The sequence below is a fragment of the Corvus moneduloides genome, chromosome 27 (assembly GCF_009650955.1).
Source record: "Corvus moneduloides isolate bCorMon1 chromosome 27, bCorMon1.pri, whole genome shotgun sequence".
NCBI classification, from domain to species: domain Eukaryota; kingdom Metazoa; phylum Chordata; class Aves; order Passeriformes; family Corvidae; genus Corvus; species Corvus moneduloides.
This window is the reverse complement of record NC_045502.1, coordinates 1475068-1489267: the sequence shown is the minus strand read 5'-3', so window position 1 is coordinate 1489267 and position 14200 is coordinate 1475068. Positions and strand designations below refer to the sequence as shown.

The window sequence follows — 14200 nt, the reverse complement described above, 5'->3', positions numbered from 1 at the left end:
GGGTTCGGGGCGGGTTTAGGGCGGTTCGGGGCGGTTTTGGGGCGGTTTTGGGGCGGTTCGGGACGGTTCTAGGGCGGTTTAGGGGCGGGGTTTGGGGCGGGTTTAGGGGCGGGGTTTGGGGTGGGTTTAGGGCGGGGTTCGGGGCAGTTTTAGGGCGGTTCGGGGCGGTTTTGGGGCGGTTCGGAACGGTTTTGGGGCGGGTTTAGGGCGGGTTTGGGGCGGGTTTAGGGCGGGTTTGGGGCGGTTCGGAACGGTTTTGGGGCGGGTTTAGGGCGGGTCGGGGCGGGGTTTGGGGCGGTTTGGGGGCGGGTTTAGGGCGGGGTTTAGGGCGGGTTTAGGGCGGTTCGGGGCGAGTTTAGGGCGGTTCGGGACGGTTCGGGGCAGTTCTAGGGCGGATTTAGGGTGGGTTTAGGGCGGATTTAGGGCGGGGTTTTAGGGCGGGTTTAGGGCGGGTTTAAGGGCGGTTCGGGGCAGTTTTAGGGCGGCTTTAGGGCGGGGTTTAGGGCGGGTTTAGGGCGGTTCGGGGCAGTTTTAGGGCGGCTTTAGGGCGGGGTTTAGGGCGGTTCGGGGCAGTTTTAGGGCGGCTTTAGGGCGGGGTTTAGGGCGGGTTTAGGGCGGTTCGGGGCAGTTTTAGGGCGGGGTTTAGGGCGGGTTTAAGGGCGGTTCGGGGCGAGTTTAGGGCGGTTCGGGACGGTTCGGGGCAGTTTTAGGGCGGGGTTTTAGGGCGGATTTAGGGTGGGTTTAGGGCGGGTTTAGGGCGGGTTTGGGGCGGGGTTTTAGGGCGGATTTAGGGTGGGTTTAGGGCGGATTTAGGGCGGGTTTTAGGGCGGGTTTAAGGGCGGTTCGGGGCGAGTTTAGGGCGGTTCGGGACGGTTCGGGGCAGTTTTAGGGCGGGGTTTTAGGGCGGATTTAGGGGGGGTTTAGGGCGGGTTTGGGGCGGGGTTTTAGGGCGGATTTAGGGTGGGTTTAGGGCGGATTTAGGGCGGGTTTTAGGGCGGGTTTAAGGGCGGTTCGGGGCAGTTTTAGGGCGGGGTTTAGGGCGGGTTTAAGGGCGGTTCGGGGCAGTTTTAGGGCGGGTTTAGGGCGGGGTTTAGGGCGGGTTTAAGGACGGTTCGGGGCAGTTTTAGGGCGGGGTTTAGGGCGGGTTTAAGGGCGGTTCGGGGCAGTTTTAGGGCGGGCTCAGGGCACGCAGCGGGCCGATGGCGGAGGCGGCGCAGGGCCGGGTCCAGGCCGCGGTGGAGAGCGCGGTGCAGGCGCTGGAGCGGGAGCGGATCCGCGCCATGCAGGTACCGGGCAAGGGGAGGGGGCTGGGGGCGTCCGGGGCTGCGGCTGCAACCCCCCCCACCCACCGCACCACCAGCACCACCAGCACCACACACGTGTGTGCCCCGGGCAGCGCCGGGACCGGCCCTGGGACCCCCCCAAACTCACTGGGACCCCCCCAATTCACTGGGACGCCCCCCCAGAACAACCCTGGGACCTCCCCCCAGAACAACCCTGAGCCCCCCCCAATTCACTGAGACCCCCCCAGAACAACCCTGAGCCCCCCCCCAAATTCACTGAGCCCCCCCCCAAATTCACTGAGCCCCCCCATTTCACTGGGACCCCCCAGAACAACCCTGAGCCCCCCCAATTCACTGGGACCCCCCAAGAACAACTCTGAGTCCCCCAATTCATTGAGACCCCCCAAAAACAATCCTGAGCCCCCCCAATTCACTGAGACCCCCCCCCCAGAACAACCCTGGGACCCCCCCCCCCCATTCACTGAGACCCCCCCCCCCAATTCACTGGGACCCCCCAGAACAACCCTGAGCCCCCTCCAATCCCTGCACCCTCCCAAGGCATGTCCTGGATCCCCTAAATACACCCTGTGCCCCCCCCAGGGCATCCCCCATGCCCCCCAACATTCCCGGTGTCCCCAGCACGCCCCGTGCCCCCTAAATACCCCCCGTGCCCCCCAACACCCCCTGTGCCCCCTAAATACCCCCCGTGCCCCCCCAACATTCCCGGTGTCCCCAGCACGCCCCGTGCCCCCCATGCTTAGGGCACACCCAGCTCCTCCCGGGTGCCCCCCACTGACCCCTTGCCCCCCATGTCCCCCAGATGACCCCCCCCCCGTCCCACCATGGCCCTGGGGGTGCCCACACTGGCACCCCCACCGTGTCCCCCCAGGCTGACCCTCCCTCCCCACCAGGTCCCCCGGGTGCCCTCCCGGTGTCCCCAGGGTGTCCCCTGTTCCCATTAATCCCCCTTGGTGTCCCCAGAGTGTCCCCCACTGACCCTTGGTGTCCCCAGAGTGTCCCCCACTGACCCTTGGTGTCCCCAGGGTGTCCCCTATTCCCAGTAATCCTCCAGGGTGCCCCCCACTGACCCCCAGGTCCCCAGGGTGCCCCTCTGAGCCCCGGTGTCCCCAGGGTGTCCCCATCAACCGCCACGTGCCCAGGGCACCCCCCATTAACCGTGGTGTCCCCAGGGTGCCCCCCATTAACTCCCAGTGTCCCCAGGGTGCCCCGGTGGCCCCTGGGTGCCCGTGTGACCCCAGTGTCCCCCAGGTGCCCGTGTGACCTCAGTGTGCCCCCGGTGTCCCCAGGGTGCTCCGGTGTGACCCCGGTGTCCCCAGGGTGCCCCAGTGTCCCCGGGTGCCCTGGTGTTCCCCAGTGTGACCCCGGTGTCCCCAGTGTCCCCCAGGTGCCGGTGTGACCCTCGTGCCCGTGGTGTCCCCAGGGTGCCCATGGTGTCCCCAGGGTGCCCGCAGTGTCCCCGGTGTGCCCCTGGTGCCCCCAGTGTGTCCCCAGTGTCCCCCAGGTGCCCGTGTGACCCCTGTGCCCGAGGTGTCCCCAGGGTCCCCATGTGACCCCCAGGTGCCCGTGTGACCCCGGTGCCCGCGGTGTCCCCTGGGTGTCCCCTGGTGTGCCCCTGGTGCCCCCAGTGTGACCCCGGTGTCCCCAGTGTCCCCCAGGTGCCAGTGTGCCCCTGGTGACCCCAGTGTGCCCCTGGTGTGACCCCCGGGTGCCCGTGTGACCCCGGTGCCCGTGGTGTCCCCAGTGTGCCCCCGGTGTGACCCTGGTGCCCGCAGTGTCCCCAGTGTGCCCCCGGTGTGACCCCGGTGCCCGCGGTGCCCCCGGTGTGACCCCCGGGTGCCGGTGTGACCCCCGGGTGCCGGTGTGACCCCCATGCCCGCGGTGACCCCTGGGTGCCCGTGTGACCCCTGGGTGCCGGTGTGACCCCGGTGTGCCCCCGGTGTGACCCCGGTGCCCGCGGTGCCCCCCCAGGGGACGATGTTCCGGTGCAGCGCGCGGTGCTGCGAGGACGCGGCGGCCTCGATGCAGGAGGTGCAGCGCTGCATCGAGCGCTGCCACGCGCCCCTGGCACGCGCCCAGGCCATCGTCACCGCCGAGCTCGAGCACTTCCAGGTGAGGACGGGCACCGGGACCCCCCGGGACCCCCGGGAAAACCCGGAATGCCCCAAATCTCTGCAATTCCCACTGCACGTTCTGTGCCCCCCGGTGCGTTCCCTGTGGCCCCCCCAGCATCCTGTGCCCCCGAAATACACCCTGTGTCCCCCAATCCATCCCCTGTGCCCCCCCACAGACGCCCCTTGTGCCCCCCAATCCATCCCCTGTGCCCCCCACACGCACCCCTTGTGCCCCCCACCCCCAGTCCCTCCCCTGACCCCCCCAGTGCATCCCTGACCCCCCATTGTCCCCCTGCTGTCCCCATTGTCCCCCTGCTGACCCCCCAGTCCCCCCGCTGTCCCCCCACTGACCTCACTGTCCCCGCTGTCCCCCCACTGACCCCACTGACCCCTGCTGTCCCCCCACTGACCCTGCTGTCCCCCGCTGTCCCCGCTGTCCCCAGGACCGGCTGAGCCGCTGCTCGCTGCAGTGCTCGGACCAGGCCAAGGACGCGCTGGAGTCGGGGGGCTCGGAGCCGCGCGTGCGGGGCCAGCTGGACGCGTGCCTGGCCACCTGCGGGGACCAGCACCTGCGCCTCGTGCCCGCCATGGCCAAGAAGATGCGGGACGGGCTGGCCGCCATCGAGCAGTGACAGCGCGGCACCCCCGGGCACCCGCGCGCTCAGGAAAGGCGAGGGGCACCTGCCACCGACCGCGGGGGATGGGGGGGATGGGGGTGATGGGGAGCTCTAAGGGGGTGATGGGGGGCACTGGGACGGTGATGGGGGGCTCTAAGGGGGTGATGGGGGGCACTGGGAGGGTGATGGGGGGTGATGGGGGGCTCTAAGGGGGTGATGGGGGGCACTGGACGGGGGATGGGGTTGGTGCTGAGGGGACACTGCAGGTGATGGGGGGCACAATGGGAGTGATGGGGGGCACTGGGGGGTTATGGGGAGCTCTAAGGGGGTGATGGAGGGCACTGGGAAGGTGATGGGGGGCACTGGAGGGGGGATGGGGTTGGTGATGGGGGGGCACTGGGGGGTGATGGGGGGGCACTGGGGGGTGATGGGGGGGCACTGGGGGGTGATGGGGAGCTCTAAGGGGGTGATGGGGAGCACTGGGGGGGATGGGGGCACAGTGGGGGGAGCCCCTGTGGGGTTCAGGTGTGGGGTGACGCAGGTGTGGGGTGACGCAGGTGTGTGCTGTGCAAGGCTTGGGCTGTCCCCGGGCGTGTGCAAGGGACAGGGGCAGCCCCTGCGCGTGTGCAATGCACGCGGTGACACTGCGCGTGTGCAGGGCGGGCACGCGGTCCCCAGGCCGTGCACACCTACACACACACGGACACATGGATACACGTGGACACACAGACACACACGCACAGACAGACACACGCGCTCACACTCACGCACACGCGCGCACACGCGCTCACACTCATGCACACGTGCTCACACGCACAACACGTGCTCACACGCACACGCGCTCACACTCACGCACACGCGCTCGCACAACACGTGCTCACACGCACACGCGCTCACACTCACGCACACGCGCTCACACGCACACGTGCTCACACGCACAACCCGCGCTCACACTCACGCACACGTGCTCACTCGCACACGCGCTCACACTCACGCACACGCGCTCGCACAACACGTGCTCACTCGCACACGCGCTCACACTCACGCACACGTGCTCACTCGCACACGCGCTCACACTCACACGCGCTCACACGCGCTCACACGCACAACCCGCGCTCACACTCACGCACACGCGCTCACACTCACACGTGCTCACACGCACAACCCGCGCTCACACTCACGCACACGTGCTCACACTCACACGTGCTCACACGCACAACCCGCGCTCACACTCACGCACACGTGCTCACACTCACACGTGCTCACACGCACAACCCGCGCTCACACTCACGCACACGCGCTCACACTCACGCACACGTGCTCACTCGCACCGCACACCATGGCCGCCATGTCGCTGTACATCCCCGTGTAGCCGCGCACTTCCCCACCGCCCCCTGCTCCGCCCTCTTACCACCCCGCTACATTCCCCTCCGCTGCGCCCGCTACTCGGGTGAATGCGGTAGCGCCCCGCGGGCCATCATTGGCTGCCGTTGGCCGGCGCGGGGAGACGCACGGCGCGCTGACGTCAGAGCGCGGCGCGCGGCAGAGACGGGCCGGGGGCTGTGGGCGCCATGAGCAAAGCGCACCCGCCCGAGCTGAAAAAGTGGGTCTGGGGGCGCCGGGCCGGGGCCGGGGCCGGGCCGGGGGGCGAGGGGAGCTGGGGAGGGTGTGGCGGGGAGCGGGAACCGAAACGGCGCGATCCGCCGCCTGCCGGTGTCCCGGCGTGCACCGCGGGCCCGGTGTCATGGCGGCGGCGGGGGGGGAACGAGGGGCTCGCCCCGGTGTCATGAGGGGGTGACGGGGTGGGGGTCTCTGGCCCCGTCCCCCCCCTTCCCGCCGGTGCTGATCCGGTGCCATCTCGTTGCAGGTTCATGGACAAGAAGCTGTCGTGTGAGTGCTGGAGCTGATCCCGCCCCGATCCCCCTCGCGGTGCCCGGCGACCCCCGCCCGCCCTGAGCCCCCTCACGGCCCCCGCTGTTGGGGACCCGCCCCGCGCCCCCCTGCAACGCCCGGTTTGGGGGATCCTCCCCAGCCGCGCTTCCCCCTCACGGCCCCCGCTGTTGCGGACTCCTCCTGAGCCCCCCACCCGGTTTTGGGGACCCCCGGGCTCCCCTCACGGTGCCCAGGGAGGGGTCCCGGCTGCTGAGGCTGGTGCTCAGAACGGCCCGCCTGGAGCAGGTCCTGACTGACTTCAGGCCTCACAAGCCATTAGTTAAAATGAAAATAATTAATTAAAACAATCCATTCATTTAAACCGTAGTTCGTTAGTTTAACTATAATACAAAACTTCACTTTCCCCCCTTTCCTTACCCCATCCATGGGCTGTGCTTAATCCTTTCCATTCCCCCTCCCCGCGGGTCCCACTCCTTCCACGCTGCAGTTTTGGGGGGAAACGGTCCCGTTTTGGGAATTGCCACCCCTAACAGCCCGGGTTCCCCGCAGTGAAGCTGAACGGCGGCCGGCACGTCCAGGGCATCCTGCGGGGCTTTGACCCCTTCATGAACCTGGTCATCGACGAGTGCGTGGAGATGGCGCCGGGCGGGCAGCAGAACAACATCGGCATGGTGGTGAGCGCCACTGGGAGCACTGGGAGCCACTGGTGGGGCCGGTGTGGGCGGGATAAGCGGGAAGTTTGGTGAGGGACAGTTTTGGGATGTGTCAGCGGGGACTTCAGCAGAGCTTTGGGTGCTTCTCCTTCCCAGAGAGGTGAAGGCTTGGCTGGAAACACCTGGATGGAGGCGTGGAAGGAGGGAGGGAGGGAGGGATGGACACAGGGATGGATGGATGGAGGGAGGGAGGAAGGGAGGGAGGGATGGATGGATGGATGATGGATGGAGGGAGGGATGGATGGAGGGAGGGAGGGATGGATGGATGGATGATGGATGGATGGAGGGAGGGATGGAGGGAGGGAGGGAGGGAGGGACGGATGGATGGATGGATGGATGGACGGATGGATGGATGGACGGACACAGGGATGGATGAATGGATGATGGATGGATGGACGGACACAGGGATGGATGGATGGATAGAGGGATAGAGGGATGGATGATGGATGGATGATGGATGGACGGACACAGGGATGGACGGATGGATGGATGGATAGAGGGATGGATGGATGGATGGACAGACACAGGGATGGATGGATGATGGATGGAGGGAGGGATGGAGGGAGGGAGGGATGGATGGATGATGGATGGAGAGAGGGAGGGATGGATGGAGGGAGACATGGAGGGAGACATGGAGGGAGGGAGGGATGGATGGATGGATGGACACAGGGATGGATGGATGGATGGATGGATGGATGGATGGATGGATGGATGGATGGACCCAAGGATTGGTGGGGATGGGGCCAAATCCAGCTGGGACCAGGCATCAGTGATGTCCCCGAGGATCAGGATTGGATCCAGTCCTGTGTAGTATCTTCATCAATGATTTGGGCGAGGGGATCAAGGGCACCTTCTGTGAATTTACAGATGGCACTGTGGTGGGAGGGACATGGATTGTCTGGAGAAGGGTCTGGAGCCGCAGGAGAGGCTGAGGGAGCTGGGAAAGGGGCTCAGCCTGGAGCAAAGGGGGATCAGGGGGGACCTTGTGGCTCTGCACAAGTCCCTGACAGGAGGGGGCAGCCGGGGGGGTCGGGCTCTGCTCGCAGGGAACAGGGACAGGAGGAGAGGGAACGGCCTCAGGCTGGGCCAGGGGAGGCTCAGGGTGGACAGCAGCAGGAATTTCCCCATGGAAAGGGTGCTCAGGCCTTGGAATTGCCCAGGAAGGTTTGGAGTGCCCATCCCTGGAGGTGTCCCAGGAACTCCTGGAGGTGGCACTCAGGGCTCTGGGCTGGGGACAAGGTTGGACTTGATGATCCTGAGGGCTTTTCCACACTCAAGGATTCTGAGATTCTGTAATCCTTGGGGATTTCAGGTTAAAATCAGCCCGTTTTCATCCTTGTGGGGGAATTCCAGCCAGTTTCCCAAGGATCAGTGCTTTGGGGAAATAAACGGGAAGGAAGGAACCCTGAGATGGGAGGTAACAACTCTCAACTTGCCCCTTCCAGGTGATCCGAGGGAACAGCATCATCATGCTGGAAGCTTTGGAACGAGTATAAAACCCTGGAGAACCTCAAATCCCAACCCACCAGTTCCGTTCCCTCGTCCAAGACGCCGCCCACAAGTGTACAATTATTTTGTTGTTAATTAAATTTTGTAATGGTTGACCTAACTCAAGCCTTTCTTGCATCAGTTTTTGGCAGCTGGGTGTTAATTCCACTCCCAATCCTGGGAAAACTCCTGGGAAAACTTTGAGGGGGCTGAATTTATTGAAGTGGGTGTTAAATTTGTGCTAGTTTTGGTGGTTTTCTCCTTAAAAAGCGCTCAGGTCATTAAATTCTTTATTAACTCCTTCACGCCTCTACACAGCGACAGATACCGGGGGTTTTTCCTCTTTCCCACCCATTTTGGCAGCTCCCAGCGCTCTATTCCCCCCCATCCTTAGGCTACAGTGAAGTTTGGGAAGCAAAGCAAGCCCCCATTTCCACCCTGAGGAGTAATTCCTTGGCAGACCCTTTGGAAAAGTTGGGGCAGAGGGATGGACAGGCAGGGAGTTGATACTCCCAGCTGGAGAGGGCATGGGATGGGCATGGCTTCACAGTGATCCCCAGCTGCAGGGCACTTTTGGGGTCAATAGGGCACTTTTAACCAATTCCCCAATCTCAGACAGGGATGAACGGAGGGTTTTGAGGAAAACTCAGGAATTTGCTTGAGGAAAATGTCCTGGCTTACTTGGGAACGCTTCACTGCTGTCCTGCTCCCTCCTGAGTTGGGCAAACGGCTTCCAAGTGGCACCAGGGGAGGTCAAGATGAGATACGGGGAATAATTCTGTCATGGAAGGGTTGTCCAGCCTAGGTCAGTGGTGGAGTCACCATCTCTGGAAGTGTCCGAACAACGCACGGACGCGGCACTTGAGGACATCGTTAACGGTGAACGTGGTTGGGTTGATGGTTGGACTTGAAGGTCTTGATGATCTTGAAGGTCTTGATGGTCTTGAAGATCTTGAAGGTCTTCCAACCTTAAGGATCCCATGATCCTATGAAACACCTCCTTGGAGGAGCAAAGCACAGAGATCATTAATGTTAATTATGGCATCTTGAAGGTCTTGAAGATCCTGAAGGTCTTGATGTTCTTGAAGGTCTTGATGACCTTGAAGATCTTCCAACCTTAAGGATCCCATCATCCTATGAAACATCTCCTTGGAGAGGCGAAGTATGGAGTTCGTTAGTGTTAATTACGGAATCTTGATGGTCTTGACTTGAAGGTCTTGATTGTCTTGATGTTCTTCAAGATCTTGATGATCTTGAAGATCTTCCAACCTTAAGGATCCCATGATCCTATGAAACACCTCCTTGGAGGGGCAAAGTATGGAGATGGTATGGAGTTCATTGGTGTTAATTACGGCATCTTGATGGTCTTGAAGGTCTTGATCTTGAAGGTCTTGATGATCTTGAAGGTCTTCCAACCTTAAGGATCCCACAATCCTACAGAACGCCTCCTCAGAGGGGCAAAGCACAGAGTTCATTAGTGTTAATTAAGCCCCAGGAGGGGTCTCAGAGCTCTGTTTTGAGCTTCTCGTGCAGGTCCTCCTGGTCGATGCTGGCGCTGTGGCCGTGCCAGCGGTGGAAGGCGAGCAGGGCGGCGTTGCGGGCGGCGATGGCGCTCATCTCCATGGCGCTGGCCGCGCGCTCCAGCCCGTTCAGGTAGTACAGCTGCTCGTGCAGGATGATGGGAGGGCACTTCTCGGGAGGCCTGTACTGGGGATACGCCAACCACGGCTTCACCTTCACCGAGTCGTACGAGGAGAAGAGCAAACTGAGCTGCTCCTTGGTGAGCACCTCCTTGGAAAACACCTTCCAGACGGCCGACTGTAAGGGCAGCTTCCCGCCCGCGCCGGTGTCCCCCACGGGGGAAACCACACCCAGGCTGTTGATGAACAGTTTGGGGTTGTCCGTGGTGAAAATGGCCCCGAAGTGAAAGGCCTGGGGGTCCCGGTAGCCGAAGAAAGAGGCGTTCAAGCGCCCGTGCACCAAGGTGGTGACGGTCTGGTGGTAGGGATTTGGGAATTCTGGGATGGGAGGGTCGAAGTTGCGGAAGGTGATGTTGGCCATCCTGCGGCCGAGCGGGGCCGCGATGATGACGATGTCGTAGGTGTCCCCTGTCAGCCCCGAGGAGGTGTTGTAGGTGACCTGGTACAGCTTCACCGGGTCCCCTGCGGAGAAGAGCTCGGTTATCCTGCTCCGGGGTGGGAGGGAATCCCGACTGTCCCTGGCATTTCAAAATGCCACCGCGTTTGGGTTTATAGACTTGTACAGCTGCATTCTGAGCCCTCTTTTCATGGAATCCTGGAATGGCTTGGATTGGAAGGGATCTTAAATCCCATCCAATGCCACCCCTGCCATGGGTAGGGACGCCTCTCGCTGTCCCCAGGCTGCTCCAAGCCCCGTCCATCCTGGCCTTGGGCACTGCCAGGGATCCAGGGGCAGCCACAGCTGCTCTGGGAATTCCATCCCAGCCCCTCCCCACCCTCACAGGAAGGAATTTTCATTTTGAAACCCTAAGGGGCCGAGGTTGGTCTCCAGCATCACCATTCCCCTCCTCACTGAAGGGAATTCCAACCCCACTCACCGCCAGGCCTGTGTCTGATTTTCGGCTCTATGGACACGACTGTTCCCGGGATAACCTCGGCCTTGGAGGAGTAGATGAGGCCGGAGCACACGAGTTTGTTCCCCCCTTTCACAGACCAAAGGCCTGACTGCACCCCAGCCAGGGACACAGCACCTGCAAGGAAACCACCACTGTCAGAGCAAGGAAACACTGGAAAAACTGGAAAATTAGGGGGATAAACAAATCCCAAAACACTCACCTACAAAGCCATTGATGGTGACCCCTTGCCCGTAATTCACCCTCATGGCCGGACAAACGACCTCGTTGATGAATTTCTGGGAGAAGCCCGCTTTCTGCATGGCCTCGTCGATGGTCTGGTTGAGCAGCCGGGTGAAGTCGTTGCCTCCCAGTGCGTGGAGCAGGCGCTCGTTGCTGCTGAAGGCGTAGTCGTGCATCTGGTATCGGTAGATCCTTTAATTGCACACAAGAAATTGTCTCTGTTAATGAGCTCTGGGGATCTCATGGCGTGGCTTTGTGGGAGCTGCAGGACAAGGGCCTGGAGGGACAGGACAAAGAGGGGAGGTTTAGGTTGGATATTGGGGAGTTTTGTGAGGATGGTGAGGTCCTGGCACAGTTTTCCCAGAGAAGCTGGGGCTGTCCCATCCCTGGAAGTGTCCAAGGCCAGGCTGGACAGGGCTTGGAGCAACCTGGGATAGTGGAAGGTGTCTCTGGCCATGGAATGAGGTGTTTTTAAGGGCCTTTCCCACTTTTTCCCCCTCAGGACCTCCAACCCACCTCATGAACTTGTCCAGGATGTCCTCCACCCACATGGACATGCGCAGGGGGTTGAGGCCATAGTGCCAGAGCAGCTTGAGGAGGTTGATGAAGGACCAGCTGCTCTCCTCAAACACAAATTCCTCCCCATTGTAAACACCGGCGAGGCTGCCCTGGGCTGAGGCAACCGAGAGGCCTTTGGGAAAAGGATGGAAGAAGGTAATTCAGGGAAAGGCAGAGCTATTCCAACTCAATTTTAACTTCCTGAGACATCCTGGCTTCGTGCTGATAAGGGTGAGTGATTGAAGATTGGAGTCCCAAGGCATGGAAAGTGGAATTAGCCCTTGACCAGGAGCCAGGGAATGATTGGAGATGACTTTTGGACCTTTATGATGGCCTTAGTGGGTCACCTGTGGGGAGAGGGGGGACCATTCCCATTGGGATGTAGGTTTCCTTTGCCTGGAGTGGGGCTGGGATAGCACAGGGAGCATGGGGGAGGTGATGGGGGGCTACCTGGGAAAGGAAAGTGGCCTGTGGGGGAGGGATTTTGGAGAAAGGTGATTACTAGAGAAGTAGCTGGGGGGAATATTGGGAGAAGAAGGGGGGCTATTGGGGAAGGATATGGGGGTTACTGGGGAAGAAGTGAGACTACTGGAGAAGGGTATGAGGCCTACTGGGGATGGATAAGGGGCTACCAAGCCTTGTTCTTTCAAGGGATATCCCCCAGCAGAGTGGGCCCCAGAGCACCCCAGGGGGATAATTTTGGGACGGAAGGATAACTTTGGGGTTGGGGGACACCAGTGTGGGGGGTCCCTGCTCACCCAGCTCCTTGACAAAGTGCTTCATGTGCAGGTTGAGGGGGTGGATCACGGACCCCCCCGCCTCGTAGGTGGCCCCCTCCACGTCCAGCGTGTTCAGCCGGCCGCCCACCACCGCCTTCTCCAGCACGTGCAGCTGCACGCTGCGGCCGAACTTCTGCCGAAGGAAATACGCGGCGGCCGAGCCGCCGATGCCGCCCCCAACCACGGCTGGGAGAAGCGGGCCCGGTCACCTTCCCACCCCCACGGGCCCCGATCCTCACGGATCCACCCACGGGACCCCCCACTTCACACCCCCCACCCCTCACAGATCCCTGCACGACAGATCCCCTCAAGGGACCCCCCCCCCCTCAAAGATCCCTCATGGTCCCCCCAGCCCGATCCCCTCAAGAGATCCCCTTTGGTATCCCCCGCCCCTCACAGATCCCCTCATGGGCCCCCCCCCGACCTCCAGGGACCTTGAGGGGTCCCTTCATCGCACCTTCCTCACAGATCCCCTCAAAGGATCCCCCTCACACCCCCGACCCTCTCAGACCCCTCACGGGTCCCCCCACTTCAGATCCCTCGAGGGACACCCCCTCACACTCCCTGCCCCTCATAGATCCCCTCACGGGCCTCCCGTGACGAAGCCCCTCAAAGTCCCTTGAATTATTCTCCCCTCACACCTTCCTCACGAATCCCCTCAAAGGATATCCCTCGCACCCCCCGCCCCTCACAGATCCCCTCAGTCTCCCCCCAAGATCCCTTCAAGGGACCCCCCCCCACCATACCCCCCTCGCCAGACCCCTTTACGAGACCCCCCCTCAGCTCTCCCCCTCACAGATCTTTCACAGACCCCTCACAGAGTCCCCCTCTCGCCCCCCTCCCCCTCTCGCCCCCCACCCCCTCCCTGACACCCGCCCTCCCTCACACAACCCCCCCAGCTCCCCTCCTCTCACCCCGTGCCCCTCACGCCTCCCCTCCCCCCCCACGTCCTTAACCCCTCTCTCCCGCGCCGCACCGATCCTGGCGGGCCCATCGCGGAGGCTCAGGGCGGGCGGGCTGAGCGCGGCGAGGAGCAGCAGCAGGAGCCGGCGGAGGCCCGGCATGGCGCCTGCCAAGGGCACAGGGCGATGGGCGGGCCGGGAGCGCTGCCCGGGCAGGCTGCGGGCGGCGGGCATATCAGGGACACGGGGAGCATTGCTACCACGCGCGCCGCTGGTGTAGTGGTATCATGCAAGATTCCCATTCTTGCGACCCGGGTTCGATTCCCGGGCGGCGCAGGAGCCTTTTGCGTCCCTTCTAATTCTTCTGGCCTGAATTCCAAGGTTCTTTATTTTACTTCCCTTTGAATTTTTTTTCAAATACCTTTCTTTTACTTCCTTTGATTTACTTTCTTCACTTTAACTCCTTTATTTTCATTTCCCCGCCCCTGTGGAGCGCACCCCCTTTCTCGGTGCCCACACGTACTTTCCCACCCTGCTTTTAATCCCTTTACTTTTAATCCCTTTACTTCTAATTCTTTTAACTCCTTCGTTTCAAATTCCTTTAGCCTCAACCCTTTTGTTTTAAACTCCTTTATTTTTAGTTACCTTAACTTTTTAATTTTATCCCCCCCCCCAAGGCCTCTATTCCTGGTGCCCACATGAATCTTTTCACCCTGCTTTTAAACCCTTCACTTTTGATTCTTTCATTTCTAATTCCTTTAATTAATTAATTTTAATTCACTTATTTTTAATTACTTTATTTTAGCTTCTTTACTTTTAGTCCCTGTATTTTATAAACTTTATTTTCATTTCCCCACCCCGGTGCCCCGTTCCCAATGCCCACACGTCCCTTTTCACCCCGACTTTACTTTCAATTCTTTCATTTATAATCCTGTAACTTTACACTCCTTCACTTTAAACTCCTCTATTTTAACTCCTTTAACTCCTTTATTCTAACTC

At 61.3% G+C, this 14200-nt stretch overlaps 3 protein-coding genes and 1 non-coding gene across 5 annotated transcripts; 3 read left to right on the top strand and 1 right to left on the bottom strand.

The window, feature by feature from the left end:
* The first annotated feature begins 1167 nt into the window (after positions 1 to 1167).
* On the top strand, positions 1168 to 4072 carry FAM136A (family with sequence similarity 136 member A). Its single transcript, XM_032092131.1, has 3 exons — positions 1168 to 1286; positions 3273 to 3413; positions 3859 to 4072. Exons 1-3 carry the CDS (start codon positions 1200 to 1202, stop codon positions 4045 to 4047), a joined length of 417 nt encoding a protein of 138 aa, XP_031948022.1. The 5' UTR covers positions 1168 to 1199; the 3' UTR covers positions 4048 to 4072.
* Positions 4018 to 8247, top strand: SNRPG (small nuclear ribonucleoprotein polypeptide G). Of its 2 annotated transcripts, none has more exons than XM_032092133.1 (4): positions 4018 to 4080; positions 5900 to 5922; positions 6475 to 6599; positions 8084 to 8247. In XM_032092133.1, the coding sequence occupies exons 2-4, from the start codon at positions 5904 to 5906 to the stop codon at positions 8132 to 8134; spliced, it is 195 nt and encodes a 64-aa protein (XP_031948024.1). In that variant the 5' UTR covers positions 4018 to 4080; positions 5900 to 5903; the 3' UTR covers positions 8135 to 8247. The 2 variants fall into 2 exon arrangements, with proteins under 2 accessions (XP_031948024.1, XP_031948023.1); XM_032092132.1 differs by lacking the exon at positions 4018 to 4080 and adding an exon at positions 5345 to 5635.
* Positions 8248 to 8399: 152 nt separating this feature from the next.
* PCYOX1 (prenylcysteine oxidase 1) lies at positions 8400 to 13387 on the bottom strand. The gene is made up of 6 exons (XM_032092130.1): positions 13276 to 13387; positions 12279 to 12485; positions 11479 to 11653; positions 10943 to 11154; positions 10705 to 10857; positions 8400 to 10288 (listed from the first exon to the last, which is right to left on the bottom strand). The coding sequence occupies exons 1-6, from the start codon at positions 13361 to 13363 to the stop codon at positions 9630 to 9632; spliced, it is 1494 nt and encodes a 497-aa protein (XP_031948021.1). The 5' UTR covers positions 13364 to 13387; the 3' UTR covers positions 8400 to 9629.
* A 79-nt stretch (positions 13388 to 13466) lies between these two features.
* TRNAG-CCC lies at positions 13467 to 13537 on the top strand. Its single transcript has one exon. It is a non-coding gene; the product is annotated as a tRNA-Gly (tRNA).
* Positions 13538 to 14200: the final 663 nt, after the last annotated feature.

Excerpts from the sequence above, each read along its gene's own strand:
- FAM136A (XM_032092131.1), top strand. The coding sequence starts at position 1,200 with ATGGCGGAGGCGGCGCAGGGCCGGGTCCAGGCCGCGGTGGAGAGCGCG. Across the intron at positions 1,287-3,272 it reads AGCGGATCCGCGCCATGCAG|GGGACGATGTTCCGGTGCAG; the intron begins GTACCGGGCAAG and ends GTGCCCCCCCAG. Across the intron at positions 3,414-3,858 it reads CCGAGCTCGAGCACTTCCAG|GACCGGCTGAGCCGCTGCTC; the intron begins GTGAGGACGGGC and ends CGCTGTCCCCAG.
- SNRPG (XM_032092132.1), top strand. The coding sequence starts at position 5,604 with ATGAGCAAAGCGCACCCGCCCGAGCTGAAAAA. Across the intron at positions 5,636-5,899 it reads CACCCGCCCGAGCTGAAAAA|GTTCATGGACAAGAAGCTGT; the intron begins GTGGGTCTGGGG and ends ATCTCGTTGCAG. Across the intron at positions 5,923-6,474 it reads CATGGACAAGAAGCTGTCGT|TGAAGCTGAACGGCGGCCGG; the intron begins GTGAGTGCTGGA and ends GGTTCCCCGCAG.
- PCYOX1 (XM_032092130.1), bottom strand. The coding sequence starts at position 13,363 with ATGCCGGGCCTCCGCCGGCTCCTGCTGCTGCTCCTCGCCGCGCTCAGC. Across the intron at positions 10,858-10,942 it reads CACCATCAATGGCTTTGTAG|GTGCTGTGTCCCTGGCTGGG; the intron begins GTGAGTGTTTTG and ends GTTTCCTTGCAG. Across the intron at positions 10,289-10,704 it reads AATCAGACACAGGCCTGGCG|GGGACCCGGTGAAGCTGTAC; the intron begins GTGAGTGGGGTT and ends TCTTCTCCGCAG.